This window comes from Salvelinus fontinalis, chromosome 36, assembly GCF_029448725.1.
Source record: "Salvelinus fontinalis isolate EN_2023a chromosome 36, ASM2944872v1, whole genome shotgun sequence".
In the NCBI taxonomy this organism is placed as follows: domain Eukaryota; kingdom Metazoa; phylum Chordata; class Actinopteri; order Salmoniformes; family Salmonidae; genus Salvelinus; species Salvelinus fontinalis.
In genome coordinates this window covers 24,621,574-24,649,129 of record NC_074700.1, presented here as the reverse complement: position 1 = coordinate 24,649,129, position 27,556 = coordinate 24,621,574, and the positions used below count along the sequence as shown (strand labels likewise).

General features: G+C 50.2%; 1 protein-coding gene across 2 annotated transcripts in view; it reads left to right on the top strand.

The window, feature by feature from the left end:
- Positions 1 to 27,556, top strand: part of LOC129835506 (collagen alpha-6(IV) chain-like) — a 243,804-nt gene that overhangs the window by 110,349 nt on the left and 105,899 nt on the right. For both annotated transcript variants that reach the window (XM_055901163.1, XM_055901162.1), the window contains exon 4: positions 4,299 to 4,373. In XM_055901163.1, the coding sequence (XP_055757138.1) occupies positions 4,299 to 4,373 (75 nt within the window). The remainder of the gene's footprint in view (positions 1 to 4,298; positions 4,374 to 27,556) is intronic.

Below are 27,556 nucleotides of genomic sequence, written 5' to 3'. Positions count from 1 at the left end.
TGTGGTATTTCACCCAGTAGATATGGGAGTTTATCAAAATCGGATTTCTTTTCAAATTCTTTGTGGGTCTATGTAATCTGAGGGAAATATGTGTCTCTGATATGGTCATACATTTGTCAGGAAGTTAGGAAGTGCAGCTCAGTTTCCACCTCATTTTGTGGGCAGTGTTCACATTTACCACACACACACACACACACACACACACACACACACACACACACACACACACACACACACACACACACACACACACACACACACACACACACACACACACACACACACACACACACACACACATACACACATACACACATACACACATACACACACGTATGTCTGTACAGACAGACACGACAATAACACACATTCTCACATGGGAACAGACTGTGAGGTTTCACCATGGTTCATTTGTAGTTCAGTAGTTAAGTACAGACAGACTCTTGTCATGTTTATGTGCTTACAGGGGCCCTGAGACCCTGGGCATAATCCAGATAACGTTTGCCTGGCCCCCATACCCCTATCCCCTCATCCCTCACATCCCCATTCTTAATACACGAACCCTGGGCCTAATCCAGATAACATTGGCATTGCACCCTAACCGCTATCCACTCACATGGTACATGGTACCCAGTGTGTGTGTGTGTGTGTGTGTGTGTGTGTGTGTGTGTGTGTGTGTGTGTGTGTGTGTGTGTGTGTGTGTGTGTCTCTCTCTCTCTCTCTCTCTCTCTCTCTCTCTCTCTCTCTCTCTCTCTCTCTCTCTCTCTCTCTCTCTCTCTCTCTCTCTCTCTCTCTCTCTCTCTCTCTCTCTCTCTCTCTCTGTGTGACTAATTTAATTGACATGTAGAGAGAGAACGTGAGAACACGGTCGAAGCAGGGTGAGATGTGACTAATTGAATTGACATGTAGAGGGAGAACGTGAGAACACGGGAGCAGCAGGGTGAGATGTGACTAATTGAATTGACATGTAGAGGGAGAACGTGAGAACACGGGAGCAGCAGGGTGAGATGTGACTAATTGAATTGACATGTAGAGGGAGAACGTGAGAACACGGTAGCAGCAGGGTGAGATGTGACTAATTGAATTGACATACAGAGAGAGAACGTGAGAACACGTGAATGCACCAATTTGTAAGTCGCTCTGGATAAGAGCGTCTGCTAAATGACGTAAATGTAATGTAAATGTAACACGGGAGAAGCAGGGTGAGATGTGACTAATTGAATTGACATGTAGAGGGAGAACGTGAGAACACGGGAGCAGCAGGGTGAGATGTGACTAATTGAATTGACATGCAGAGAGAGAACGTGAGAACACGGGAGCAGCAGGGTGAGATGTGACTAATTGAATTGACATGTAGAGAGAGAACGTGAGAACACGGGAGCAGCAGGGTGAGATGTGACTAATTGAATTGACATACAGAGAGAGAACGTGAGAACACGGGAGCAGCAGGGTGAGATGTGACTAATTGAATTGACATGCAGAGAGAGAACGTGAGAACACGGGAGCAGCAGGGTGAGATGTGACTAATTGAATTGACATGTAGAGGGAGAACGTGAGAACACGGGAGCAGCAGGGAGAGATGTGACTAATTGAATTGACATGTAGAGGGAGAACGTGAGAACACGGGAGCAGCAGGGTGAGATGTGACTAATTGAATTGACATGTAGAGGGAGAACGTGAGAACACGGGAGCAGCAGGGTGAGATGTGACTAATTGAATTGACATGTAGAGAGAGAACGTGAGAACACGGGAGCAGCAGGGTGAGATGTGACTAATTGAATTGACATGCAGAGAGAGAACGTGAGAACACGGGAGCAGCAGGGTGAGATGTGACTAATTGAATTGACATGCAAAGAGAGAACGTGAGAACACGGGAGCAGAAGGGTGAGATGTGACTAATTTAATTGACATGCAAAGAGAGAACGTGAGAACACGGGAGCAGCAGGGTGAGATGTGACTAATTAAATTGACATGTAGAGAGAGAACGTGAGAACACGGGAGCAGCAGGGTGAGATGTGACTAATTAAATTGACATGTAGAGAGAGAACGTGAGAACATGGGAGCAGCAGTATGTATCCATGCCAATGTTTCATTAGTTCCTCTCTGTCTCCATGCATATTAGGGGCCACAGGGCAGAGGACAAGTGAAAATACCCCCTTCACTTGTTTCCCCTCTCTTCTCCACCTCTCCACTCTTCTCTCTACCTACCCTCTCTTCTCTCCATCTCCCTTCTCTCCACTCCACCTCTACTCACTTCTCTTCTCTTCTCTCCACATCTCCTATCTTCTACCCACCTCTCTTCTCTCCACCTCTCCTCTCTTCTCTCCACCTCTCCTCTCCTCTCCTCTTCTCTTCTCTCCTCTCCTCTCCACCGCTCCTCTCTTCTTGCCACCTCTCCTCTCCCACTCTCCTCTCTTCTCTCCACCTCTAATCTCTTCCCTCCACCTCTCCTCTCCACCTCTCTTCTCTTCTCTCCACCTCTCCTCTCCTCTCTCCACCTCTCCTCTCCTCTCTTCCCTCCACCTCTTCTCTCTTCTCTCCATCTCTCCTCTCTTCTCTCCACCTCTCCTCTCCTCTCTCCACCTCTCCTTCACCTCTCTTCTCTTCTCTCCACCTCTCTTCTCTCTTCTCTCCACCTCTCTTCTCTTCTCTCCATCTCTCCTCTCTCCTCTCCTCTCTCCACCTCTCCTCTCCTCTCCTCTCTTCTCTTCTCTCTTCTCTCTTCTCTGTTCCCTCCACCTCTCTTCTCTTCTCTCCACCTCTCTTCTCTTCCCTCCAACTCTCATCTCTTCCCTCCATCTCTCCTCTCTTCCCTCCAACTCTCTTCTCTTCTCTCCATCTCTCCTCTCTTCCCTCCATCTCTCCTCTCTTCCCTCCAACTCTCCTCTCTTCCCTCCAACTCTCCTCTCTTCCCTCCAACTCTCCTCTCTTCCCTCCAACTCTCCTCTCTTCCCTCCAACTCTCATCTCTTCTGAAGCGGGGAGCTGATGTGTGTGTGCCCTTGACCTTCCCTTTTAGGTACAAACGGATACCATCATTGCCTATGGTATGCAGTGCAATGCCAGAGAATGTATCACAGTGTCTGGTTGTGTTTCTATCCTGTGTATGAGGCACCGCTGGGGACGGTGTTCTTGATGACCATCATGTTCCACGTGAGGATGCAATTACTTCAGAATGTGTTACTGTCCCAGTTAAAGGAAGCTGAGACAGGACCGTGACAGGGACACTGTGACTGCTACCTGTCTCTACTGTATTCACCCTGGTGTATCTACTGTATTCATGTTTTTTATTTAACCAGGCAAGTCAGTTAAGAACAAATTCTAATTTACAATGACGGCTTGACACCCTGGTGTCTGTTTATGAGGTAACCTGATGTAGGGGCGGCAGGTAGCTTAATGGTTAAAGCGTTGGAATTGTAACCCAAAGTTTACAAGATCGAATCCCCGAGCTGACAAGGTAAAAATCTGTCATTCTACCCCTGAACAAGGTAGTTAACCCACTGTTCCCCTGAACAAGGTAGTTAACCCACTGTTCCCCTGAACAAGGCAGTTAACCCACTGTTCCCCTGAACAAGGTAGTTAACCCACTGTTCCCCTGAACAAGGTAGTTAACCCACTGTTCCCCTGAACAAGGTAGTTAACCCACTGTTCCCCTGAACAAGGTAGTTAACCCACTGTTCCCCTGAACAAGGTAGTTAACCCACTGTTCCCCTGAACAAGGTAGTTAACCCACTGTTCCCCTGAACAAGGTAGTTAACCCACTGTTCCCCTGAACAAGGCAGTTAACCCACTGTTCCCCTGAACAAGGTAGTTAACCCCACTGTTCCCCTGAACAAGGTAGTTAACCCCACTGTTCCCCTGAACAAGGTAGTTAACCCACTGTTCCCCTGAACAAGGTAGTTAACCCCACTGTTCCCCTGAACAAGGTAGTTAACCCCACTGTTCCCCTGAACAAGGTAGTTAACCCCACTGTTCCTAGGCTGTCATTGTAAACATTAATGTGTTCTTAACTGACTTGCCTAGTTAAATAAACGTTGAATAAAGGTAAAATATTTATATAAATATAATACATGTAGGCTACCTGGAGAATGTTGAAGTGGTGTTATAATAGTCCTGTGTGGCTCAGTTGTATGAGCATGGGGCTTACAACGCCAAAGTCGTGAGTTCGATTCCCGCTGGGGCCAACCACATGCACATGTATTCATGTACTACTTACTGTAAGTCACTTTGGATGAGAGGGTCTGCTTAGTGGCATACAGTATATAATGTAATACTGATGGTCTCTCTCTCTCTCCCCAGGGGACCAGCCAGGAGCCCTGTAATGGGTTGGACTGTAGTGGAGGATGTAACTGTAACCCAGAGAAAGGTGGCAGGGTAAGACATACCTGTATTCTCCCTCTCACACATTCACATATCCTTCCTGTCCTACTTCCGGAGGTGCTTTCTTAGCGTCTGGTCCATATCCACGCATGTCACAAAACAAGGGCACCTCAGTGGTTCGAAGACCCAGTCAATCTGGGTCAAAGACATGAGGTAGTTGAGGTGCTTGCACAACAAAAGTTAGAAAACACATAGTGTGGCATTGAAAGACTGGCATAACCACAGAGACTCAGTAAAATGTAAGGTGTTGGACTGTTATAGGAGTTGAGGAGAACATTCCTAACCACAACCAATTGGGTAAGACAACGAAATGCTGTAGTCACCTTCAGTAAATGGTGGTTTTGGTCAAATGACACGTTTTTCCCTCTCGGACAAACTCAACAACTATGTGGTAAAGAGAAGGAAAGGAAGCACTGCTAGGGTACACCATATTAGAGAGAAGGAAAGGAATCACTGCTAGGGTACACAATAGTAGAGAGAAGGAAAGGAAGCACTGCTAGGTTACACCATAGTAGAAAGAAGGAAAGGAAGCACTGCTAGGGTACACAATAGCAGAGAGAAGGAAAGGAAGCACTGCTAGGGTACACCATAGTAAAGAGAAGGAAAGGAAGCACTGCTAGGGTACACAATAGTAGAGAGAAGGAAAGGAAGCACTGCTAGGGTACACCATAGTAAAGAGAAGGAAAGGAAGCACTGCTAGGGTACACAATAGCAGAGAGAAGGAAAGGAAGCACTGCTAGGGTACACAATAGTAGAGAGAAGGAAAGGAAGCACTGCTAGGGTACACCATAGTAAAGAGAAGGAAAGGAAGCACTGCTAGGGTACACAATAGTAGAGAGAAGGAAAGGAAGCACTGCTAGGGTACACATTCTAGTAGAGAGAAGGAAAGGAAGCACTGCTAGGGTACACAATAGCAGAGAGAAGGAAAGGAAGCACTGCTAGGGTACACAATAGTAGAGAGAAGGAAAGGAAGCACTGCTAGGGTACACCATAGTAGAGAGAAGAAAAGGAAGCTTTGCTAGGGTACACCATAGTAAAGAGAAGGAAAGGAAGCACTGCTAGGGTACACCATAGTAAAGAGAAGGAAAGGAAGCACTGCTAGGGTACACAATAGCAGAGAGAAGGAAAGGAAGCACTGCTAGGGTACACCATAGTAAAGAGAAGGAAAGGAAGCACTGCTAGGGTACACAATAGTAGAGAGAAGGAAAGGAAGCACTGCTAGGGTACACAATAGTAGAGAGAAGGAAAGGAAGCACTGCTAGGGTACACCATAGTAAAGAGAAGGAAAGGAAGCACTGCTAGGGTACACAATAGTAGAGAGAAGGAAAGGAAGCACTGCTAGGGTACACACTAGTAGAGAGAAGGAAAGGAAGCACTGCTAGGGTACACAATAGTAGAGAGAAGGAAAGGACGCACTGCTAGGGTACACCATAGTAAAGAGAAGGAAAGGAATCACTGCTAGGGTACACAATAGTAAAGAGAAGGAAAGGAAGCACTGCTAGGGTACACACTAGTAGAGAGAAGGAAAGGAAGCACTGCTAGGGTACACAATAGTAGAGAGAAGGAAAGGACGCACTGCTAGGGTACACAATAGTAGAGAGAAGGAAAGGAAGCACTGCTAGGGTACACCATAGTAGAGAGAAGGAAAGGACGCACTGCTAGTGCCTTGGTCCTTTAACTGAACAGCTAGTCGTACATTGCTGGCATTGGTTGTATTAAGCAAGGTTAGGGTTGCACTGTAGGTCCTATATTAACAGTAGTCAGGCACACACACACACACACACACACACACACACACACACACACACACACACACACACACACACACACACACACACACACACAGAACACTTCAAGTCTCTTTTTAAAACCATTCCGATGCACTAATATCTAACTTTTTCAACTTAGTTCCAGAGCCTTCAAAAAGCATTCACACCCCTTGACTTTTCCCCCATTTTGTTTTGTAACAAAGTGGGATTCAAATGGTTTTAATTGTCATTTTTTTGTCAACAATATACACAACATCTGTAATGTAAAAATGGAAGAAAAATTCTGACATTTGTAATATATATATATATATATATATATATAGATATATATATAGATATATATATACACTACCATTCAAAAGTTTGGGGTCACTTAGAAATGTCCTTGTTTTTGAAAGAAAAGCACATTTTTGGTCCATTAAATAACATCAAATTGATCAGAAATACAGTGTTGTAACGGTGGTCCTCCTCCTCTTCAACCGAAGAGGAGGAGTAGTGATGGAACCAAGGCGCAGCGGGTTGTGAACACATAATTTATTTAAAGAAAAGACGAAAAAACACGAACTTCACTATAACTAACAAAACAACAAACGGAGAAGACAGACCTGGACGTCGAACTTACATAAAACACGAAGAACGCACGAACAGGGAAAATAGACTACACAAAATGACGATGTACAAAACAAACCGAACAGTCTCGTATGGTGCGACAAACACTGACACAGGAGACAACCACCCACAACGAACACTGTGAAACAACCTACCTAAATATGACTCTCAATTAGAGGAACGCCAAACACCTGCCTCTAATTAAGAGCCATACCAGGCAACCCTTAAACCAACATAGAAACAGAAAACATAGAATGCCCACCCAAACTCACGTCCTGACCAACTAACACATACAACAAACTAACAGAAATAGGTCAGGAACGTGACATAACCCCCCCCCCATAAGGTGCGAACTCCGGGCGCACCAGCACAAAGTCTAGGGGAGGGTCTGGGTGGGCATCTGACCACGGTGGTGGCTCAGGCTCAGGGCGAGGTCCCCACCCCACCATAGTCAATCCCAGCTTACATCTCCCCCTACAAATGACCACCCTCATATTACACCCACTCAATCTTTTAGGTAACATCGACACAAGGGGCAGCACCGGGATAGAGGGATAGCTCAGGATAGAGAGGTAGCTCAGGATAGAGAGGTAGCTCAGGATAGAGGGGCAACTCCGGACTGAAAGGCAGCTCCGGACAGAGAGACAGCTCTGGACTGAGGGGCAGTTCTGGATAAATAGCCGCTCTGGGCTGAGGGACAGCTCATGACTGGCTGACGACTCTGGACGCTCATGGCTGGCTGACGGCTCTGGAAGCTCATGGCTGGCTGACGGCTCTGGACGCTCATGGCTGGCTGACGGCTCTGGACGCTCATGGCTGGCTGACGGCTCTGGACGCTCATGGCTGGCTGACGGCTCTGGACGCTCATGGCTGGCTGACGGCTCTGGACGCTCATGGCTGGCTGACGGCTCTGGACGCTCATGGCTCACTGACGGCTCTGGCAGATCCTGTCTGGTTGGCGGCTCTGGCAGATCCTGTCTGGTTGGCGGCTCTGGCAGATCCTGTCTGGTTGGCGGCTCTGGCAGATCCTGTCTGGTTGGCGGCTCTGGCAGATCCTGACTGACGAATGGCTCTAGCGGCTCCTGACTGACTAACGGCTCTGACGGCTCGGGACAGACGGGCGGCTCTAATGGCTCGGGACAGACGGATGGCTCAGACGGCGCTGGGGAGACGGATGGCTCAGACGGCGCTGGGGAGACGGATGGCTCAGACGGCGCTGGGGAGACGGATGGCTCAGATGGCGCTGGAGAGACGGATGGCTCAGATGGCGCTGGAGAGACGGATGGCTCAGATGGCGCTGGAGAGACGGATGGCTCAGACTGATCCTGTCTGGCGGAAGGCTTTGACTGCTCCTGTCTGGCGGAAGGCTCTGTAGGCTCATGGCAGATGGGCAGTTCATGCGGCGCTGGGCAGACGGACAGTTCAGGCGCCGTTGGGCAGACGGCAGACTCTGGCCGGCTGAGACGCACTGTAGGCCTGGTGCGTGGTGCCGGAACTGGAGGCACCGGACTGGAGACACGCACTTCAAGCCTAGTGCGGAGAGCAGGGACAGGGCACACTGGATTCTCAAAGCGTACTATATGCCTGGTGCGTGGTACCGGCACTGGTGGCACCGGACTGAGTGCACGCACCTCAGGACGAGTACGGGGAGAAGGAACAGTGTGTACAGGGCTCCGGAGACGCACAGGTGGCTTAGTGCGTGGTGCCGGACCTGGAGGCACCGGACTGGAGACACGCACCATATAGAGAGTGTGTGGAGGAGGAACAGGGCTCTGAAAACGCACTGGAAGCCTGGTGCGTGGTGTACTGGGCTGGGGCGGGGAGGTAGCGCCGGAAATACCGGACCGTGCAGGCGTACTGGCTCCCTTGAGCACCGAGCCTGCCCAACCTTACCTGGTTGAATGCTCCCCGTCGCCCGACCAGTGCGGGGAGGTGGAATAACCCGCACCGGGCTATGTAGGCGAACCGGGGACACCATGCGTAAGGCTGGTGCCATGTAAGCCAGCCCAAGGAGACGTACTGGTGGCCAGATATGTAGGGCCGGCTTCATGACATTTGGCTCAATGCCCAATCTAGCCCTACCAGTGCGGGGAGGTGGAATAACCCGCACTGGGCTATACACACGTACAGGAGACACCGTGCGCTCTACTGCGTACCACGGCATCTGTCCGTACTCCCGCTCTCCACGGTTAGCCTGGTAAGTGGGCGCAGGTCTCCTACCTGCCCTTGGCCCGCTACCTCTTATCCCCCCCCCCCCCCCCCAAGAAATTTTTGGGTGGTACTCACGGGCTTTTCGGGCTTCCGTGCTAGACGCGTCCCCTCATAACTCCGGTTCCCTTCTCCGGTTGCCTCTGCTCTCCTCAGTGCCTCCAGCTGTTCCCATGGGAGGCGATCCCTTCCAGCCAGGATCTCCTCCCATGTGTAGCAACCTTTACCGTCCAAAACATCGTCCCAAGTCCATTCCTCCTTCTTGCGCTGTCCCTTCCTCTGATTACACCGCTGCTTGATTCTGGATTGGTGGGTGGTTCTGTAACGGTGGTCCTCCTCCTCTTCAACCGAAGAGGAGGAGTAGTGATGGAACCAAGGCGCAGCGGGTTGTGAACACATAATTTATTTAAAGAAAAGACGAAAAAACACGAACTTCACTATAACTAACAAAACAACAAACGGAGAAGACAGACCTGGACGTCGAACTTACATAAAACACGAAGAACGCACGAACAGGGAAAATAGACTACACAAAATGACGATGTACAAAACAAACCGAACAGTCTCGTATGGTGCGACAAACACTGACACAGGAGACAACCACCCACAACGAACACTGTGAAACAACCTACCTAAATATGACTCTCAATTAGAGGAACGCCAAACACCTGCCTCTAATTAAGAGCCATACCAGGCAACCCTTAAACCAACATAGAAACAGAAAACATAGAATGCCCACCCAAACTCACGTCCTGACCAACTAACACATACAACAAACTAACAGAAATAGGTCAGGAACGTGACATAACCCCCCCCCCATAAGGTGCGAACTCCGGGCGCACCAGCACAAAGTCTAGGGGAGGGTCTGGGTGGGCATCTGACCACGGTGGTGGCTCAGGCTCAGGGCGAGGTCCCCACCCCACCATAGTCAATCCCAGCTTACATCTCCCCCTACAAATGACCACCCTCATATTACACCCACTCAATCTTTTAGGTAACATCGACACAAGGGGCAGCACCGGGATAGAGGGATAGCTCAGGATAGAGAGGTAGCTCAGGATAGAGAGGTAGCTCAGGATAGAGGGGCAACTCCGGACTGAAAGGCAGCTCCGGACAGAGAGACAGCTCTGGACTGAGGGGCAGTTCTGGATAAATAGCCGCTCTGGGCTGAGGGACAGCTCATGACTGGCTGACGACTCTGGACGCTCATGGCTGGCTGACGGCTCTGGAAGCTCATGGCTGGCTGACGGCTCTGGACGCTCATGGCTGGCTGACGGCTCTGGACGCTCATGGCTGGCTGACGGCTCTGGACGCTCATGGCTGGCTGACGGCTCTGGACGCTCATGGCTGGCTGACGGCTCTGGACGCTCATGGCTGGCTGACGGCTCTGGACGCTCATGGCTCACTGACGGCTCTGGCAGATCCTGTCTGGTTGGCGGCTCTGGCAGATCCTGTCTGGTTGGCGGCTCTGGCAGATCCTGTCTGGTTGGCGGCTCTGGCAGATCCTGTCTGGTTGGCGGCTCTGGCAGATCCTGACTGACGAATGGCTCTAGCGGCTCCTGACTGACTAACGGCTCTGACGGCTCGGGACAGACGGGCGGCTCTAATGGCTCGGGACAGACGGATGGCTCAGACGGCGCTGGGGAGACGGATGGCTCAGACGGCGCTGGGGAGACGGATGGCTCAGACGGCGCTGGGGAGACGGATGGCTCAGATGGCGCTGGAGAGACGGATGGCTCAGATGGCGCTGGAGAGACGGATGGCTCAGATGGCGCTGGAGAGACGGATGGCTCAGACTGATCCTGTCTGGCGGAAGGCTTTGACTGCTCCTGTCTGGCGGAAGGCTCTGTAGGCTCATGGCAGATGGGCAGTTCATGCGGCGCTGGGCAGACGGACAGTTCAGGCGCCGTTGGGCAGACGGCAGACTCTGGCCGGCTGAGACGCACTGTAGGCCTGGTGCGTGGTGCCGGAACTGGAGGCACCGGACTGGAGACACGCACTTCAAGCCTAGTGCGGAGAGCAGGGACAGGGCACACTGGATTCTCAAAGCGTACTATATGCCTGGTGCGTGGTACCGGCACTGGTGGCACCGGACTGAGTGCACGCACCTCAGGACGAGTACGGGGAGAAGGAACAGTGTGTACAGGGCTCCGGAGACGCACAGGTGGCTTAGTGCGTGGTGCCGGACCTGGAGGCACCGGACTGGAGACACGCACCATATAGAGAGTGTGTGGAGGAGGAACAGGGCTCTGAAAACGCACTGGAAGCCTGGTGCGTGGTGTACTGGGCTGGGGCGGGGAGGTAGCGCCGGAAATACCGGACCGTGCAGGCGTACTGGCTCCCTTGAGCACCGAGCCTGCCCAACCTTACCTGGTTGAATGCTCCCCGTCGCCCGACCAGTGCGGGGAGGTGGAATAACCCGCACCGGGCTATGTAGGCGAACCGGGGACACCATGCGTAAGGCTGGTGCCATGTAAGCCAGCCCAAGGAGACGTACTGGTGGCCAGATATGTAGGGCCGGCTTCATGACATTTGGCTCAATGCCCAATCTAGCCCTACCAGTGCGGGGAGGTGGAATAACCCGCACTGGGCTATACACACGTACAGGAGACACCGTGCGCTCTACTGCGTACCACGGCATCTGTCCGTACTCCCGCTCTCCACGGTTAGCCTGGTAAGTGGGCGCAGGTCTCCTACCTGCCCTTGGCCCGCTACCTCTTATCCCCCCCCCCCCCCCCCAAGAAATTTTTGGGTGGTACTCACGGGCTTTTCGGGCTTCCGTGCTAGACGCGTCCCCTCATAACTCCGGTTCCCTTCTCCGGTTGCCTCTGCTCTCCTCAGTGCCTCCAGCTGTTCCCATGGGAGGCGATCCCTTCCAGCCAGGATCTCCTCCCATGTGTAGCAACCTTTACCGTCCAAAACATCGTCCCAAGTCCATTCCTCCTTCTTGCGCTGTCCCTTCCTCTGATTACACCGCTGCTTGATTCTGGATTGGTGGGTGGTTCTGTAACGGTGGTCCTCCTCCTCTTCAACCGAAGAGGAGGAGTAGTGATGGAACCAAGGCGCAGCGGGTTGTGAACACATAATTTATTTAAAGAAAAGACGAAAAAACACGAACTTCACTATAACTAACAAAACAACAAACGGAGAAGACAGACCTGGACGTCGAACTTACATAAAACACGAAGAACGCACGAACAGGGAAAATAGACTACACAAAATGACGATGTACAAAACAAACCGAACAGTCTCGTATGGTGCGACAAACACTGACACAGGAGACAACCACCCACAACGAACACTGTGAAACAACCTACCTAAATATGACTCTCAATTAGAGGAACGCCAAACACCTGCCTCTAATTAAGAGCCATACCAGGCAACCCTTAAACCAACATAGAAACAGAAAACATAGAATGCCCACCCAAACTCACGTCCTGACCAACTAACACATACAACAAACTAACAGAAATAGGTCAGGAACGTGACATAACCCCCCCCCCATAAGGTGCGAACTCCGGGCGCACCAGCACAAAGTCTAGGGGAGGGTCTGGGTGGGCATCTGACCACGGTGGTGGCTCAGGCTCAGGGCGAGGTCCCCACCCCACCATAGTCAATCCCAGCTTACATCTCCCCCTACAAATGACCACCCTCATATTACACCCACTCAATCTTTTAGGTAACATCGACACAAGGGGCAGCACCGGGATAGAGGGATAGCTCAGGATAGAGAGGTAGCTCAGGATAGAGAGGTAGCTCAGGATAGAGGGGCAACTCCGGACTGAAAGGCAGCTCCGGACAGAGAGACAGCTCTGGACTGAGGGGCAGTTCTGGATAAATAGCCGCTCTGGGCTGAGGGACAGCTCATGACTGGCTGACGACTCTGGACGCTCATGGCTGGCTGACGGCTCTGGAAGCTCATGGCTGGCTGACGGCTCTGGACGCTCATGGCTGGCTGACGGCTCTGGACGCTCATGGCTGGCTGACGGCTCTGGACGCTCATGGCTGGCTGACGGCTCTGGACGCTCATGGCTGGCTGACGGCTCTGGACGCTCATGGCTGGCTGACGGCTCTGGACGCTCATGGCTCACTGACGGCTCTGGCAGATCCTGTCTGGTTGGCGGCTCTGGCAGATCCTGTCTGGTTGGCGGCTCTGGCAGATCCTGTCTGGTTGGCGGCTCTGGCAGATCCTGTCTGGTTGGCGGCTCTGGCAGATCCTGACTGACGAATGGCTCTAGCGGCTCCTGACTGACTAACGGCTCTGACGGCTCGGGACAGACGGGCGGCTCTAATGGCTCGGGACAGACGGATGGCTCAGACGGCGCTGGGGAGACGGATGGCTCAGACGGCGCTGGGGAGACGGATGGCTCAGACGGCGCTGGGGAGACGGATGGCTCAGATGGCGCTGGAGAGACGGATGGCTCAGATGGCGCTGGAGAGACGGATGGCTCAGATGGCGCTGGAGAGACGGATGGCTCAGACTGATCCTGTCTGGCGGAAGGCTTTGACTGCTCCTGTCTGGCGGAAGGCTCTGTAGGCTCATGGCAGATGGGCAGTTCATGCGGCGCTGGGCAGACGGACAGTTCAGGCGCCGTTGGGCAGACGGCAGACTCTGGCCGGCTGAGACGCACTGTAGGCCTGGTGCGTGGTGCCGGAACTGGAGGCACCGGACTGGAGACACGCACTTCAAGCCTAGTGCGGAGAGCAGGGACAGGGCACACTGGATTCTCAAAGCGTACTATATGCCTGGTGCGTGGTACCGGCACTGGTGGCACCGGACTGAGTGCACGCACCTCAGGACGAGTACGGGGAGAAGGAACAGTGTGTACAGGGCTCCGGAGACGCACAGGTGGCTTAGTGCGTGGTGCCGGACCTGGAGGCACCGGACTGGAGACACGCACCATATAGAGAGTGTGTGGAGGAGGAACAGGGCTCTGAAAACGCACTGGAAGCCTGGTGCGTGGTGTACTGGGCTGGGGCGGGGAGGTAGCGCCGGAAATACCGGACCGTGCAGGCGTACTGGCTCCCTTGAGCACCGAGCCTGCCCAACCTTACCTGGTTGAATGCTCCCCGTCGCCCGACCAGTGCGGGGAGGTGGAATAACCCGCACCGGGCTATGTAGGCGAACCGGGGACACCATGCGTAAGGCTGGTGCCATGTAAGCCAGCCCAAGGAGACGTACTGGTGGCCAGATATGTAGGGCCGGCTTCATGACATTTGGCTCAATGCCCAATCTAGCCCTACCAGTGCGGGGAGGTGGAATAACCCGCACTGGGCTATACACACGTACAGGAGACACCGTGCGCTCTACTGCGTACCACGGCATCTGTCCGTACTCCCGCTCTCCACGGTTAGCCTGGTAAGTGGGCGCAGGTCTCCTACCTGCCCTTGGCCCGCTACCTCTTATCCCCCCCCCCCCCCCCAAGAAATTTTTGGGTGGTACTCACGGGCTTTTCGGGCTTCCGTGCTAGACGCGTCCCCTCATAACTCCGGTTCCCTTCTCCGGTTGCCTCTGCTCTCCTCAGTGCCTCCAGCTGTTCCCATGGGAGGCGATCCCTTCCAGCCAGGATCTCCTCCCATGTGTAGCAACCTTTACCGTCCAAAACATCGTCCCAAGTCCATTCCTCCTTCTTGCGCTGTCCCTTCCTCTGATTACACCGCTGCTTGATTCTGGATTGGTGGGTGGTTCTGTAACGGTGGTCCTCCTCCTCTTCAACCGAAGAGGAGGAGTAGTGATGGAACCAAGGCGCAGCGGGTTGTGAACACATAATTTATTTAAAGAAAAGACGAAAAAACACGAACTTCACTATAACTAACAAAACAACAAACGGAGAAGACAGACCTGGACGTCGAACTTACATAAAACACGAAGAACGCACGAACAGGGAAAATAGACTACACAAAATGACGATGTACAAAACAAACCGAACAGTCTCGTATGGTGCGACAAACACTGACACAGGAGACAACCACCCACAACGAACACTGTGAAACAACCTACCTAAATATGACTCTCAATTAGAGGAACGCCAAACACCTGCCTCTAATTAAGAGCCATACCAGGCAACCCTTAAACCAACATAGAAACAGAAAACATAGAATGCCCACCCAAACTCACGTCCTGACCAACTAACACATACAACAAACTAACAGAAATAGGTCAGGAACGTGACATAACCCCCCCCCCCATAAGGTGCGAACTCCGGGCGCACCAGCACAAAGTCTAGGGGAGGGTCTGGGTGGGCATCTGACCACGGTGGTGGCTCAGGCTCAGGGCGAGGTCCCCACCCCACCATAGTCAATCCCAGCTTACATCTCCCCCTACAAATGACCACCCTCATATTACACCCACTCAATCTTTTAGGTAACATCGACACAAGGGGCAGCACCGGGATAGAGGGATAGCTCAGGATAGAGAGGTAGCTCAGGATAGAGAGGTAGCTCAGGATAGAGGGGCAACTCCGGACTGAAAGGCAGCTCCGGACAGAGAGACAGCTCTGGACTGAGGGGCAGTTCTGGATAAATAGCCGCTCTGGGCTGAGGGACAGCTCATGACTGGCTGACGACTCTGGACGCTCATGGCTGGCTGACGGCTCTGGAAGCTCATGGCTGGCTGACGGCTCTGGACGCTCATGGCTGGCTGACGGCTCTGGACGCTCATGGCTGGCTGACGGCTCTGGACGCTCATGGCTGGCTGACGGCTCTGGACGCTCATGGCTGGCTGACGGCTCTGGACGCTCATGGCTCACTGACGGCTCTGGCAGATCCTGTCTGGTTGGCAGCTCTGGCAGATCCTGTCTGGTTGGCGGCTCTGGCAGATCCTGTCTGGTTGGCGGCTCTGGCAGATCCTGTCTGGTTGGCGGCTCTGGCAGATCCTGACTGACGAATGGCTCTAGCGGCTCCTGACTGACTAACGGCTCTGACGGCTCGGGACAGACGGGCGGCTCTAATGGCTCGGGACAGACGGATGGCTCAGACGGCGCTGGGGAGACGGATGGCTCAGACGGCGCTGGGGAGACGGATGGCTCAGACGGCGCTGGGGAGACGGATGGCTCAGATGGCGCTGGAGAGACGGATGGCTCAGATGGCGCTGGAGAGACGGATGGCTCAGATGGCGCTGGAGAGACGGATGGCTCAGACTGATCCTGTCTGGCGGAAGGCTTTGACTGCTCCTGTCTGGCGGAAGGCTCTGTAGGCTCATGGCAGATGGGCAGTTCATGCGGCGCTGGGCAGACGGACAGTTCAGGCGCCGTTGGGCAGACGGCAGACTCTGGCCGGCTGAGACGCACTGTAGGCCTGGTGCGTGGTGCCGGAACTGGAGGCACCGGACTGGAGACACGCACTTCAAGCCTAGTGCGGAGAGCAGGGACAGGGCACACTGGATTCTCAAAGCGTACTATATGCCTGGTGCGTGGTACCGGCACTGGTGGCACCGGACTGAGTGCACGCACCTCAGGACGAGTACGGGGAGAAGGAACAGTGTGTACAGGGCTCCGGAGACGCACAGGTGGCTTAGTGCGTGGTGCCGGACCTGGAGGCACCGGACTGGAGACACGCACCATATAGAGAGTGTGTGGAGGAGGAACAGGGCTCTGAAAACGCACTGGAAGCCTGGTGCGTGGTGTACTGGGCTGGGGCGGGGAGGTAGCGCCGGAAATACCGGACCGTGCAGGCGTACTGGCTCCCTTGAGCACCGAGCCTGCCCAACCTTACCTGGTTGAATGCTCCCTGTCGCCCGACCAGTGCGGGGAGGTGGAATAACCCGCACCGGGCTATGTAGGCGAACCGGGGACACCATGCGTAAGGCTGGTGCCATGTAAGCCAGCCCAAGGAGACGTACTGGTGGCCAGATATGTAGGGCCGGCTTCATGACATTTGGCTCAATGCCCAATCTAGCCCTACCAGTGCGGGGAGGTGGAATAACCCGCACTGGGCTATACACACGTACAGGAGACACCGTGCGCTCTACTGCGTACCACGGCGTCTGTCCGTACTCCCGCTCTCCACGGTTAGCCTGGTAAGTGGGCGCAGGTCTCCTACCTGCCCTTGGCCCGCTACCTCTTATCCCCCCCCCCCCCCCCCCAAGAAATTTTTGGGTGGTACTCACGGGCTTTTCGGGCTTCCGTGCTAGACGCGTCCCCTCATAACTCCGGTTCCCTTCTCCGGTTGCCTCTGCTCTCCTCAGTGCCTCCAGCTGTTCCCATGGGAGGCGATCCCTTCCAGCCAGGATCTCCTCCCATGTGTAGCAACCTTTACCGTCCAAAACATCGTCCCAAGTCCATTCCTCCTTCTTGCGCTGTCCCTTCCTCTGATTACACCGCTGCTTGATTCTGGATTGGTGGGTGGTTCTGTAACGGTGGTCCTCCTCCTCTTCAACCGAAGAGGAGGAGTAGTGATGGAACCAAGGCGCAGCGGGTTGTGAACACATAATTTATTTAAAGAAAAGACGAAAAAACACGAACTTCACTATAACTAACAAAACAACAAACGGAGAAGACAGACCTGGACGTCGAACTTACATAAAACACGAAGAACGCACGAACAGGGAAAATAGACTACACAAAATGACGATGTACAAAACAAACCGAACAGTCCCGTATGGTGCGACAAACACTGACACAGGAGACAACCACCCACAACGAACACTGTGAAACAACCTACCTAAATATGACTCTCAATTAGAGGAACGCCAAACACCTGCCTCTAATTAAGAGCCATACCAGGCAACCCTTAAACCAACATAGAAACAGAAAACATAGAATGCCCACCCAAACTCACGTCCTGACCAACTAACACATACAACAAACTAACAGAAATAGGTCAGGAACGTGACAAGTGTAGACATTGTTAGTGTTGTAAATGACTATTGTAGCTGGAAACAGCTGATTTTCTTATGGATTATCTACATACAGAGGCCCATTATCAGTAACCATCACTCCTGTATTCCAATGGCACGTTGTGTTAGCTAATCCAAGTTTATCATTTTAAAAGGGTAATTGATCATTAGAAAACCCTTTTGTAATTATGTTAGCACAGAGAAAACTGTTGTCATGATTAAAGAAGCAATAAAACTGGCCTTCTTTAGACTAGTTGAGTATCTGGAGCATCAGCATTTTTGGGTTTGATTACGGGCTCAAAATGGCCACAAACAAATAACTTTCTTCTGAAACTCATCAGTATATTATTGTTCTGAGAAATGAAGGCTATTCCATGCGAGAAATTGCCAAGAAACTGAAGGTCTCGTACAATGTTTTGTAGTACTCCCTTCACAGAACAACGCAAACTGGCTCTAACCAAAATAGAAAGAGGAGTGGGAGGCCCCAGTGCACAACTGAGCAAGAGAACAAGTACATTAGAGTGTCTATTTGAGAAACAGACGCCTCACAAGTCCTCAACTGGCAGCTTCATTAAATAATACCCGCAAAACACCAGTTTCAACGTCAACAATGAAGAGGCGACTCCGGGATGCTGACCTTCTAGGCAGAGTTGCAAAGAAAAAGCCATATCTTCGACTGGCCAATAAAAATAAAAGATTATGATGAGCAAAAGAACACAGACACTAGACAGAGATATGGCTTTTTCTCTCTGGGGAGACCTTTTACTACCTTTTACTCTCTGGAGAGACCTTTTACTCTCTGGAGAGAGCTTTTACTCTCTGGAGAGACCTTTTACTACCTTTTACTCTCTGGAGAGACCTTTTACTACCTTTTACTCTCTGGAGAGACCTTTTACTACCTTTTACTCTCTGGAGAGACCTTTTACTACCTTTTACTCTCTGGAGAGACCTTTTCTCTCTGGAGAGACCTTTTACTCTCTGGAGAGACCTTTTTCTCTCTGGAGAGACCTTTTCTCTCTGGAGAGACCTTTTACTCTCTGGAGAGACCTTTTACTCTCTGGAGAGACCTGTTTCTCTCTGGAGAGACCTTTTTCTCTCTGGAGAGACCTTTTCTCTCTGGAGAGACCTTTTACTCTCTGGAGAGACCTTTTTCTCTCTGGAGAGACCTTTTCTCTCTGGAGAGACCTTTTACTCTCTGGAGAAACCTTTTTCTCTCTGGAGAGACCTTATTCTCTCTGGAGAGACCTTTTACTCTCTGGAGATACCTTTTACTCTCTGGAGAGACCTTTTACTCTCTGGAGAGACCTTTTTCTCTCTGGAGAGACCTTTTCTCTCTGGAGAGACCTTTTACTCTCTGGAGATACCTTTTACTCTCTGGAAAGACCTGTTTCTCTCTGGAGAGACCTTTTTCTCTCTGGAGAGACCTTTTACTCTCTGGAAAGACCTGTTTCTCTCTGGAGAGACCTTTTACTCTCTGGAGATACCTTTTACTCTCTGGAGAGACCTTTTTCTCTCTGGAGAGACCTTTTCTCTCTGGAGAGACCTTTTACTCTCTGGAGATACCTTTTACTCTCTGGAAAGACCTGTTTCTCTCTGGAGAGACCTTTTTCTCTCTGGAGAGACCTTTAACTCTCTGGAGAGACCTGTTTATCTCTGGAGAGACCTTTTTCTCTCTGGAGAGACCTTTTCTCTCTGGAGAGACCTTTTACTCTCTGGAGATACCTTTTTCTCTCTGGAGAGACCTTTTTCTCTCTGGAGAGACCTTTTTCTCTCTGGAGAGACCTTTTACTCTCTGGAGATACCTTTTTCTCTCTGGAGAGACCTTTTACTCTCTGGAGAAACCTTTTTCTCTCTGGAGAGACCTTTTACTCTCTGGAGAGACCTCTTACTCTCTGGAGAGACCTTTTACTCTCTGGAGAGACCTTTTCTCTCAGGAGAGACCTTTTCTCTCTGGAGAGACCTTTTACTCTCTGGAGACCTTTTCTCTCTGGAGAGACCTTTTCTCTCTGGAGAGACCTTTTCTCTCTGGAGAGACCTTTTACTCTCTAGAGAGACCTTTTACTCTCTGGAGAGACCTGAAAATAGCTGTGCAGCGACGCTCCCTGTCCAACTTGACAGAGCTTGAGAGGAACTGCAGAGAAGAATGGGAGAAACTCCACAAATACAGGTGTGCCAAACTCGTATTGTCACACCCAAGAAGACTTGAGGCTGTAATCACTGCCTAATGTGCTTCAACAAAGTACTGAGTAAAGGGTCTGAATACTTATGGAAATGTGATATTTCCGTTTACATTTGTTATATACATTTCTAAAAATGTTTAAAAAACTGTTTTTGCTCTGTCAATATGGGGTATTATGTGTAGATTGATGAGGAAAACAACTATTTAAACCATTTTAGAATAAGGCTGTAACGTAAAACATTTGGGAAAAGTCAAGGGGTCTGAATACTTTTCGAATGCATTGTATCTTGATGAGATCAGTATTCAACCCCCAAGTCAATACATGTTAGAATCACCTTTGGCAGCGATTACAGCTGTGAGTCTTTCTGAGTAAGTCTCTAAGAGCTTTCCACACCTGGATTGTGCAACATCTGCCCATGAATATTTTCAAACTTCTTCAAGCTCAGTCAAGTTGGTTGTTCATCATTGCTAGACAACCATGCTCAGGTCTTGCCATAGATCTTCAAGCATATGTAAGTCAATACTGTAGCTCTGCCACTCAGGAACATTCACTGTCTTCTTGGTAAGAAACTCGAGTGTAAATTCGGCCTTGTGTTTTAGGTTGTTGTCCTGCTGAAAGGTGAATTCATCTCCTATTGTCTGGTGGAAAGCAGACTGAACCAGGTTTTCCTCTAGGATTTGCCTGTGCTAAGCTCCATTCTGTTTTTTTTTTCATCCTGAAAAGCTCCCCAGTCCTTAACAATTACAAGCATACCCATAACAGTATGCAGCCACCACTATGCTTGAAAATATGGAGAGTGGTACTCAGTAATGTGTTGTATTGGATTTCCCCAAACAAAACACTTTGTTAATTACTTTGCCACATTTTTTAAAACATTACTTTAGCGCCTTGTTGCAAACAGCTTCCTGCCTGTATCTTTGTCGTAACTAGGTGTATTGATGCACCATCCAAAGTGTAATTAGTAACTTCACCATGCTCAAAGGGATAGTCAATATCCGTGAGATTTCTTTTCACCCATCTACCAATAGATGCCCTTCTTTGCGAGGCATTGGAAAAAATCTCCCTGGTCTTTGTGGTTGAATCTGTGTTTGAAATTCACTGCTTGACTGAGGGACCTTACAGAAAATTGTATGGGTTGGGTACAGTGATGAGGTAGTCGTTAAAAAATAATGTTAAACACTATTATCGTACACAGAGTCAATGCAACTTATTATGTGACTTGTTAAGCACATTTTTTGACCTGAACTTATTTAGGCTTGGCATAACAAAGTGGTTGAATACTTATTGACTTAAGATATTTCAGCTTTTTATTTTTTATTAATTTGTAGAAATTTCCAAAAACCTAATTCCACTGTGACATTATGGGGTATTGTGTGTAGGCCAGTGACAAATAATTTAAATTTATCTATTTACAATTTTGTCTGTAACACATGAAAATGTGGACAAAGTGAAGGCACTATAGTGCACCAACACCAACTGACCGTTATCATTTATGAGCGTGAGCTAATCTAAATCATTCTAAAAGGAAATATAGGCATTCTCCAGACATTATCTGCATAACTACACAGATGATTACTTTAATACTTCAAGAAAAGGTCCTATGCTTTTATTGCAGTGATGGCTGGTTTATTTTCATAGGAGAGCCCAAGCTCAACAGGTCCTGACATTACATGTCTGCCTGTCTAGCTGTTTAGCTGTCTACCTGTCAAGCTGTCTGCCTGTCTAGCTGTCTGCCTGTCTATTTGTCTAGCTGTCTGCCTATCTGCCTGTGTAACTGTCTGCCTGTCTAACTATCTGCCTGTCTATTTGTCTAGCTGTCTGCATGTCTGTCTGTCTAGCTTTCTGCCTGTCTAGCTGTCTAGCTGTCTGTCTAGCTGTCTGCCTGTCTAGCTGTCTAGCTGTCTGTCTAGCTGTCTGCCTGTCTAGCTGTCTGCCTGTCTAGCTGTCTGCTTGTCTATTTGTCTAGCTGTCTGCTTGTCTATTTGTCTAGCTGTCTAACTGTCTGCCTGTCTGTCTGCCTGCTTATCTGTCTGCCTGCCTAGCTTTCTGCCTGTCTAGCTGTCTACCTGTCTAGCTGTCTATTTGTCTAGCTGTCTGCCTGTCTAACTGTCTGCCTGTCTATTTGTCTAGCTGTCTCCCTGTCTGCATGTGTAGCTGTCTGCCTGTCTAACTGTCTGCCTGCCTATCTGTCTGCCTGCCTATCTGTCTGCCTGCCTATCTGTCTGCCTGTCTAGCTGTCTGCCTGTCTAGCTGTCTGTCTAACTGTCTGCCTGTCTAGCTGTCTAGATGTCTGCTGGTCTAGCTGTCTGCCTGTCTGTCTGCCTGCTTAGCTGTCTGCATGCCTAGCTTTCTGCCTGTCTAGCTGTCTACCTGTCTAGCTGTCTGCCTGTCTAGCTGTCTGCCTGTCTAGTTGTCTAGCTGTCTGCCTGTCTAACTGTCTGCCTGTCTATTTGTCTAGCTGTCTCCCTGTCTGCATGTGTAGCTGTCTGCCTGTCTAACTGTCTGCCTGCCTATCTGTCTGCCTGCCTATCTGTCTGCCTGCCTATCTGTCTGCCTGTCTAGCTGTCTGCCTGTCTAGCTGTCTGTCTAACTGTCTGCCTGTCTAGCTGTCTAGATGTCTGCTGGTCTAGCTGTCTGCCTGTCTGTCTGCCTGCTTAGCTGTCTGCATGCCTAGCTTTCTGCCTGTCTAGCTGTCTACCTGTCTAGCTGTCTGCCTGTCTAGCTGTCTGCCTGTCTAGTTGTCTGCCTTTCTAACTGTCTGCCTGTCTATTTGTCTAGCTGCCTGCCTGTCTAACTGTCTGCCTGTCTATTTGTCTAGCTGTCTGCCTGTCTGCCTGTGTAGCTGTCTGCCTGTCTAACTGTCTGCCTGCCTATCTGTCTGCCTGCCTATCTGTCTGCCTGTCTAGCTGTCTGCCTGTCTAGCTGTCTGTATATCTGTCTGCCTGTCTAGCTGTCTAGATGTCTAGATGTCTGCTGGTCTAGCTGTCTGCCTGTCTAGCTGTCTGCCTGTCTAGCTGTCTGCCTATCTGCCTGCCTGTCTATCTGTTCACCAGTCTGCCTCTGCTTCTGCCCTTTGCTGAAGTTGATACCTGCAGGCTAGGAATAGTCATAGTCAATTACCTGGGACTAGTCAATTACCTGGGTCTAGTCAATTACCTGGGTCTGACAATTATCTGGGTCTAGTCAATTATCTGGGTCTAATCAATTACCTGGGTCTAGTCAATTACCTGGGTCTGACAATTATCTGGGTCTAGTCAATTATCTGGGTCTAATCAATTACCTGGGTCTAGTCAATTACCTGGGTCTAGTCAATTACCTGGGTCTAGTCAATTACCTGGGTCTAGTCAATTATCTGGGTCTAGTCAATTACCTGGGTCTAGTCAATTACCTGGGTCTAGTCAATTACCTGGGTCTAGTCAATTACCTGGGTCTAATCAATTACCTGGGTCTAGTCAATTACCTGGGTCTAGTCAATTACCTGGGTCTAGTCAATTACCTGGGTCTAGTCAATTACCTGGGTCTAGTCAATTACCTGGGTCTAGTCAATTACCTGGGTCTAGTCAATTACCTGGGTCTAGTCAATTATCTGGGTCTAATCAATTACCTGGGTCTAGTCAATTACCTGGGTCTAGTCAATTACCTGGGTCTAGTCAATTACCTGGGTCTAATCAATTACCTTGGTCTAGTCAATTACCTGGGTCTAGTCAATTACCTGGGTCTAGTCAATTACCTGGGTCTAGTCAATTACCTGGGTCTAGTCAATTACCTGGGTCTAATGACTGAGAAGTAGACACAACAACTGAGCACACACACGTGAGTGGTCACATGCACACATGCATGCTGGCGGAGGCAGCAAGCATGCACGCGAGTACACACACACACACACACACACACACACACACACACACACACACACACACACACACACACACACACACACACACACACACACACACACTATCCCTGCTTCTCATCTGTAACCAATCGATAGCCTTTTACCAAGACGTGGTCATGTGTATTGACAGTGCGCAGGCTAGGCAGGTCTGGACGTTGGCCAACAGAGATGTTCCCCTGTGTTCCGGGATAGGCAGGTCTGGACGTTGGCCAACAGAGATGTCACCCTGTGTTCCGGGATAGGCAGGTCTGGACGTTGGCCAACAGAGATGTTACCCTGTGTTCTGGGATAGGCAGGTCTGGACGTTGGCCAACAGAGATGTTACCCTGTGTTTTGGGATAGGCAGGTCTGGATGTTGGCCAACAGAAATGTTACCCTGTGTGTGTGTGTGTGTGTGTGTGTGTGTGTGTGTGTGTGTGTGTGTGTGTGTGTGTGTGTGTGTGTGTGTGTGTGTGTGTGTGTGTGTGTGTGTGTGTGTGTGTGTGTGTGTGTGGTTGACAGGGATCGCTAAATGTCAGGAGGAGGGACGCTAGTGACACATGCATCACCCCTATTCATTATCACCCCCTCCCCTTACACCTCTAGACCCTTGACCCTCTACCCTCCGACCCCTTGCCCCTCCAAACAAAACATAATCAGATCATGGCCCCCGAATTACTTTGTATGTGTCCCAAATGGCACCCTATTCCTCGCATAGTGCACTACTTTTGACCAGAGCTCTATAGACCCTGGTCAAAAGTAGTGCACTATGAGGGGAACAAGATACAATTTGGGAGGCAGCTTATAACTACACCTCAGCCTCTTGCCAACAAGCATTGTGTTGATTCGGGGTGGGGATAAACCAACAAATATAACAGCAAAGATAGCTGTTTTCGGGAATGTTGATTTAGATTTATGATCAGATGAGTAGAAGAGGGGAATTTGATGTTGAATGTTTGATAATGCTCTGTGTACAAACTGCTGTTAATGGGTATACTGTAGGGCTGTGGCGGCCGGGACATTTTGCCAGACGGTTATTGTCATGCAAAAGTCTGCCGGTCTCACGTTAATTAACATAGACAAGTTTATCTCCAGGCCTCCACACACACAAGCCACACACAAGCCACACACAAGCCACACACAAGCCACATACAAGCCACACACAAGCCACACACAAGCCACATACAAGCCACATACAAGCCACATACAAGCCACACACAAGCCACACACAAGCCACATACAAGCCACATACAAGCCACATACAAGCCACATACAAGCCACACACAAGCCACATACAAGCCACACACAAGCCACACACAAGCCACACACAAGCCACACACAAGCCACACACAAGCCACACACAAGCCACATACAAGCCACATACAAGCCACATACAAGCCACATACAAGCCACATACAAGCCACACACAAGCCACATACAAGCCACATACAAGCCGATGATGTGCACCTTTGGAACATCTACATCTAAAACAGTTGAATACATCGATATAATATCAAATCATCACAATACATCTATTATTTATTGTAGTCAAGACTAAAGAAACATTATGATGTGAAGAAACTGTATTTCAGAAGAACAGAATGTGAGTTGTCCTGCTGTATGTTATCTGGGTTTAACCCTAACACTAACCACAATCAATGAACCGACAGCATCCCCTGTCCTATAAGTTCTCTCCCAGACTCATGGACAGGAAGTTTGGAGCGTAGCACAACGTAACCAGTCCATCCAGAACGCATAATAACAAAGCGCACACTCAAAGGATATAACTAGAATTTTTTTCTTTTTGGAATATATGCTAGACCAAATGCGTTTTTTTATTTGTTGTTATTTCTGCCATGTGTAATATGGCGTATGTTATATGTTATGTATAACAGCACAATCATTGGGGGGCTTGGGCTCACATATAGGGTCATGCGTATGCATCAGCTCTAATATGCATATGGGTGTTTTGAATGAATCATCCCCCTAGAAAGCGCTGTCCATTTCGTTGTTAGGCTTGAAACAACACCCACAACAACCATGTTTTCCACTCCGTTTCAACCTGTTGTCGATCTTCTCACGGTGAGGTGAGTTTTTGATGCAGGATACTGTTTTGAAGATACGTTTTTGATGTGATTTTCTATTGGTTGCATTGATGTCAGAGTGGTTAGAGGGACAGCAGAGCCCTGAGTACCAAGTCATTAGGACCTGATGATCATTAGTGAGTTGGGTACTACCAACACATGTCAGAGTGGTTAGAGGGACAGCAGAGCCCTGAGTACCAAGTCATTAGGACCTGGGCAGTACCAACACATGTCAGAGTGGTTAGAGGGACAGCAGAGCCCTGAGTACCAAGTCATTAGGACCTGGGCAGTACCAACACATGTCAGAGTGGTTAGAGGGACAGCAGAGCCCTGAGTACCAAGTCATTAGGACCTGGGCAGTACCAACACATGTCAGAGTGGTTAGAGGGACAGTAGAGCCCTGAGTACCAGGTCATTTGCGACCTGGGTACTACCAACACATGTCAGAGTGGTTAGAGGGAGAGCAGAGCCCTGAGTACCAGGCCATTAGCGACCTGATGATCATTAGTGAGTTGGGTACTACTAACACATGTCAGAGTGGTTAGAGGGAGAGCAGAGCCCTGAGTACCAGGCCATTAGCGACCTGATGATCATTAGTGAGTTGGGTACTACTAACACATGTCAGAGTGGTTAGAGGGACAGTAGAGCCCTGAGTACCAGGTCATTAGGACCTGGGCAGTGCCAACACATGTCAGAGTGGTTAGAGGGACAGTAGAGCCCTGAGTACCAGGTCATTAGCGACCTGGGCAGTGCCAACACATGTCAGAGTGGTTAGAGGGAGAGCAGAGCCCTGAGTACCAGGTCATTAGGACCTGATGATCATTAGTGAGTTGGGTACTACCAACACATGTCAGAGTGGTTAGAGGGACAGCAGAGCCCTGAGTACCAGGTCATTAGCGACCTGGGCAGTGCCAACACATGTCAGAGTGGTTAGAGGGAGAGCAGAGCCCTGAGTACCAGGCCATACCAGATGATCATCAGGTCTTAATGACCTGGAACTCAGGGCTCTGCTGTCCCTCTAACCACTCTGACATGTGTTAGTAGTACCCAACTCACTAATGATCATCAGGTCGCTAATGGCCTGGTACTCAGGGCTCTGCTGTCCCTCTAACCACTCTGACATGTGTTAGTAGTACCCAACTCACTAATGATCATCAGGTCGCTAATGGCCTGGTACTCAGGGCTCTGCTCTCCCTCTAACCACTCTGACATGTGTTAGTAGTACCCAACTCACTAATGATCATCAGGTCGCTAATGGCCTGGTACTCAGGGCTCTGCTCTCCCTCTAACCACTCTGACATGTGTTAGTAGTACCCAACTCACTAATGATCATCAGGTCGCTAATGGCCTGGTACTCAGGGCTCTACTGTCCTTCTAACCACTCTGACATGTGTTGGAAGTACCCAGGTCGCTAATGATCATTAGTGAGTTGGGTACTACTAACACATATCCAGAGTGCATAAGAGGAGATTACCGTGACTCAACGGTCACCTGGAATTTGACTGTGGTCATGACTGACGGTGTGGCGGAAATACGGTCCTAGCATAGAGGGCTGGGTGGGTTCACACAGTAGCTGATATCTGGTAGCTACTGCAGAAAAAACTCAGAGAGAAATGT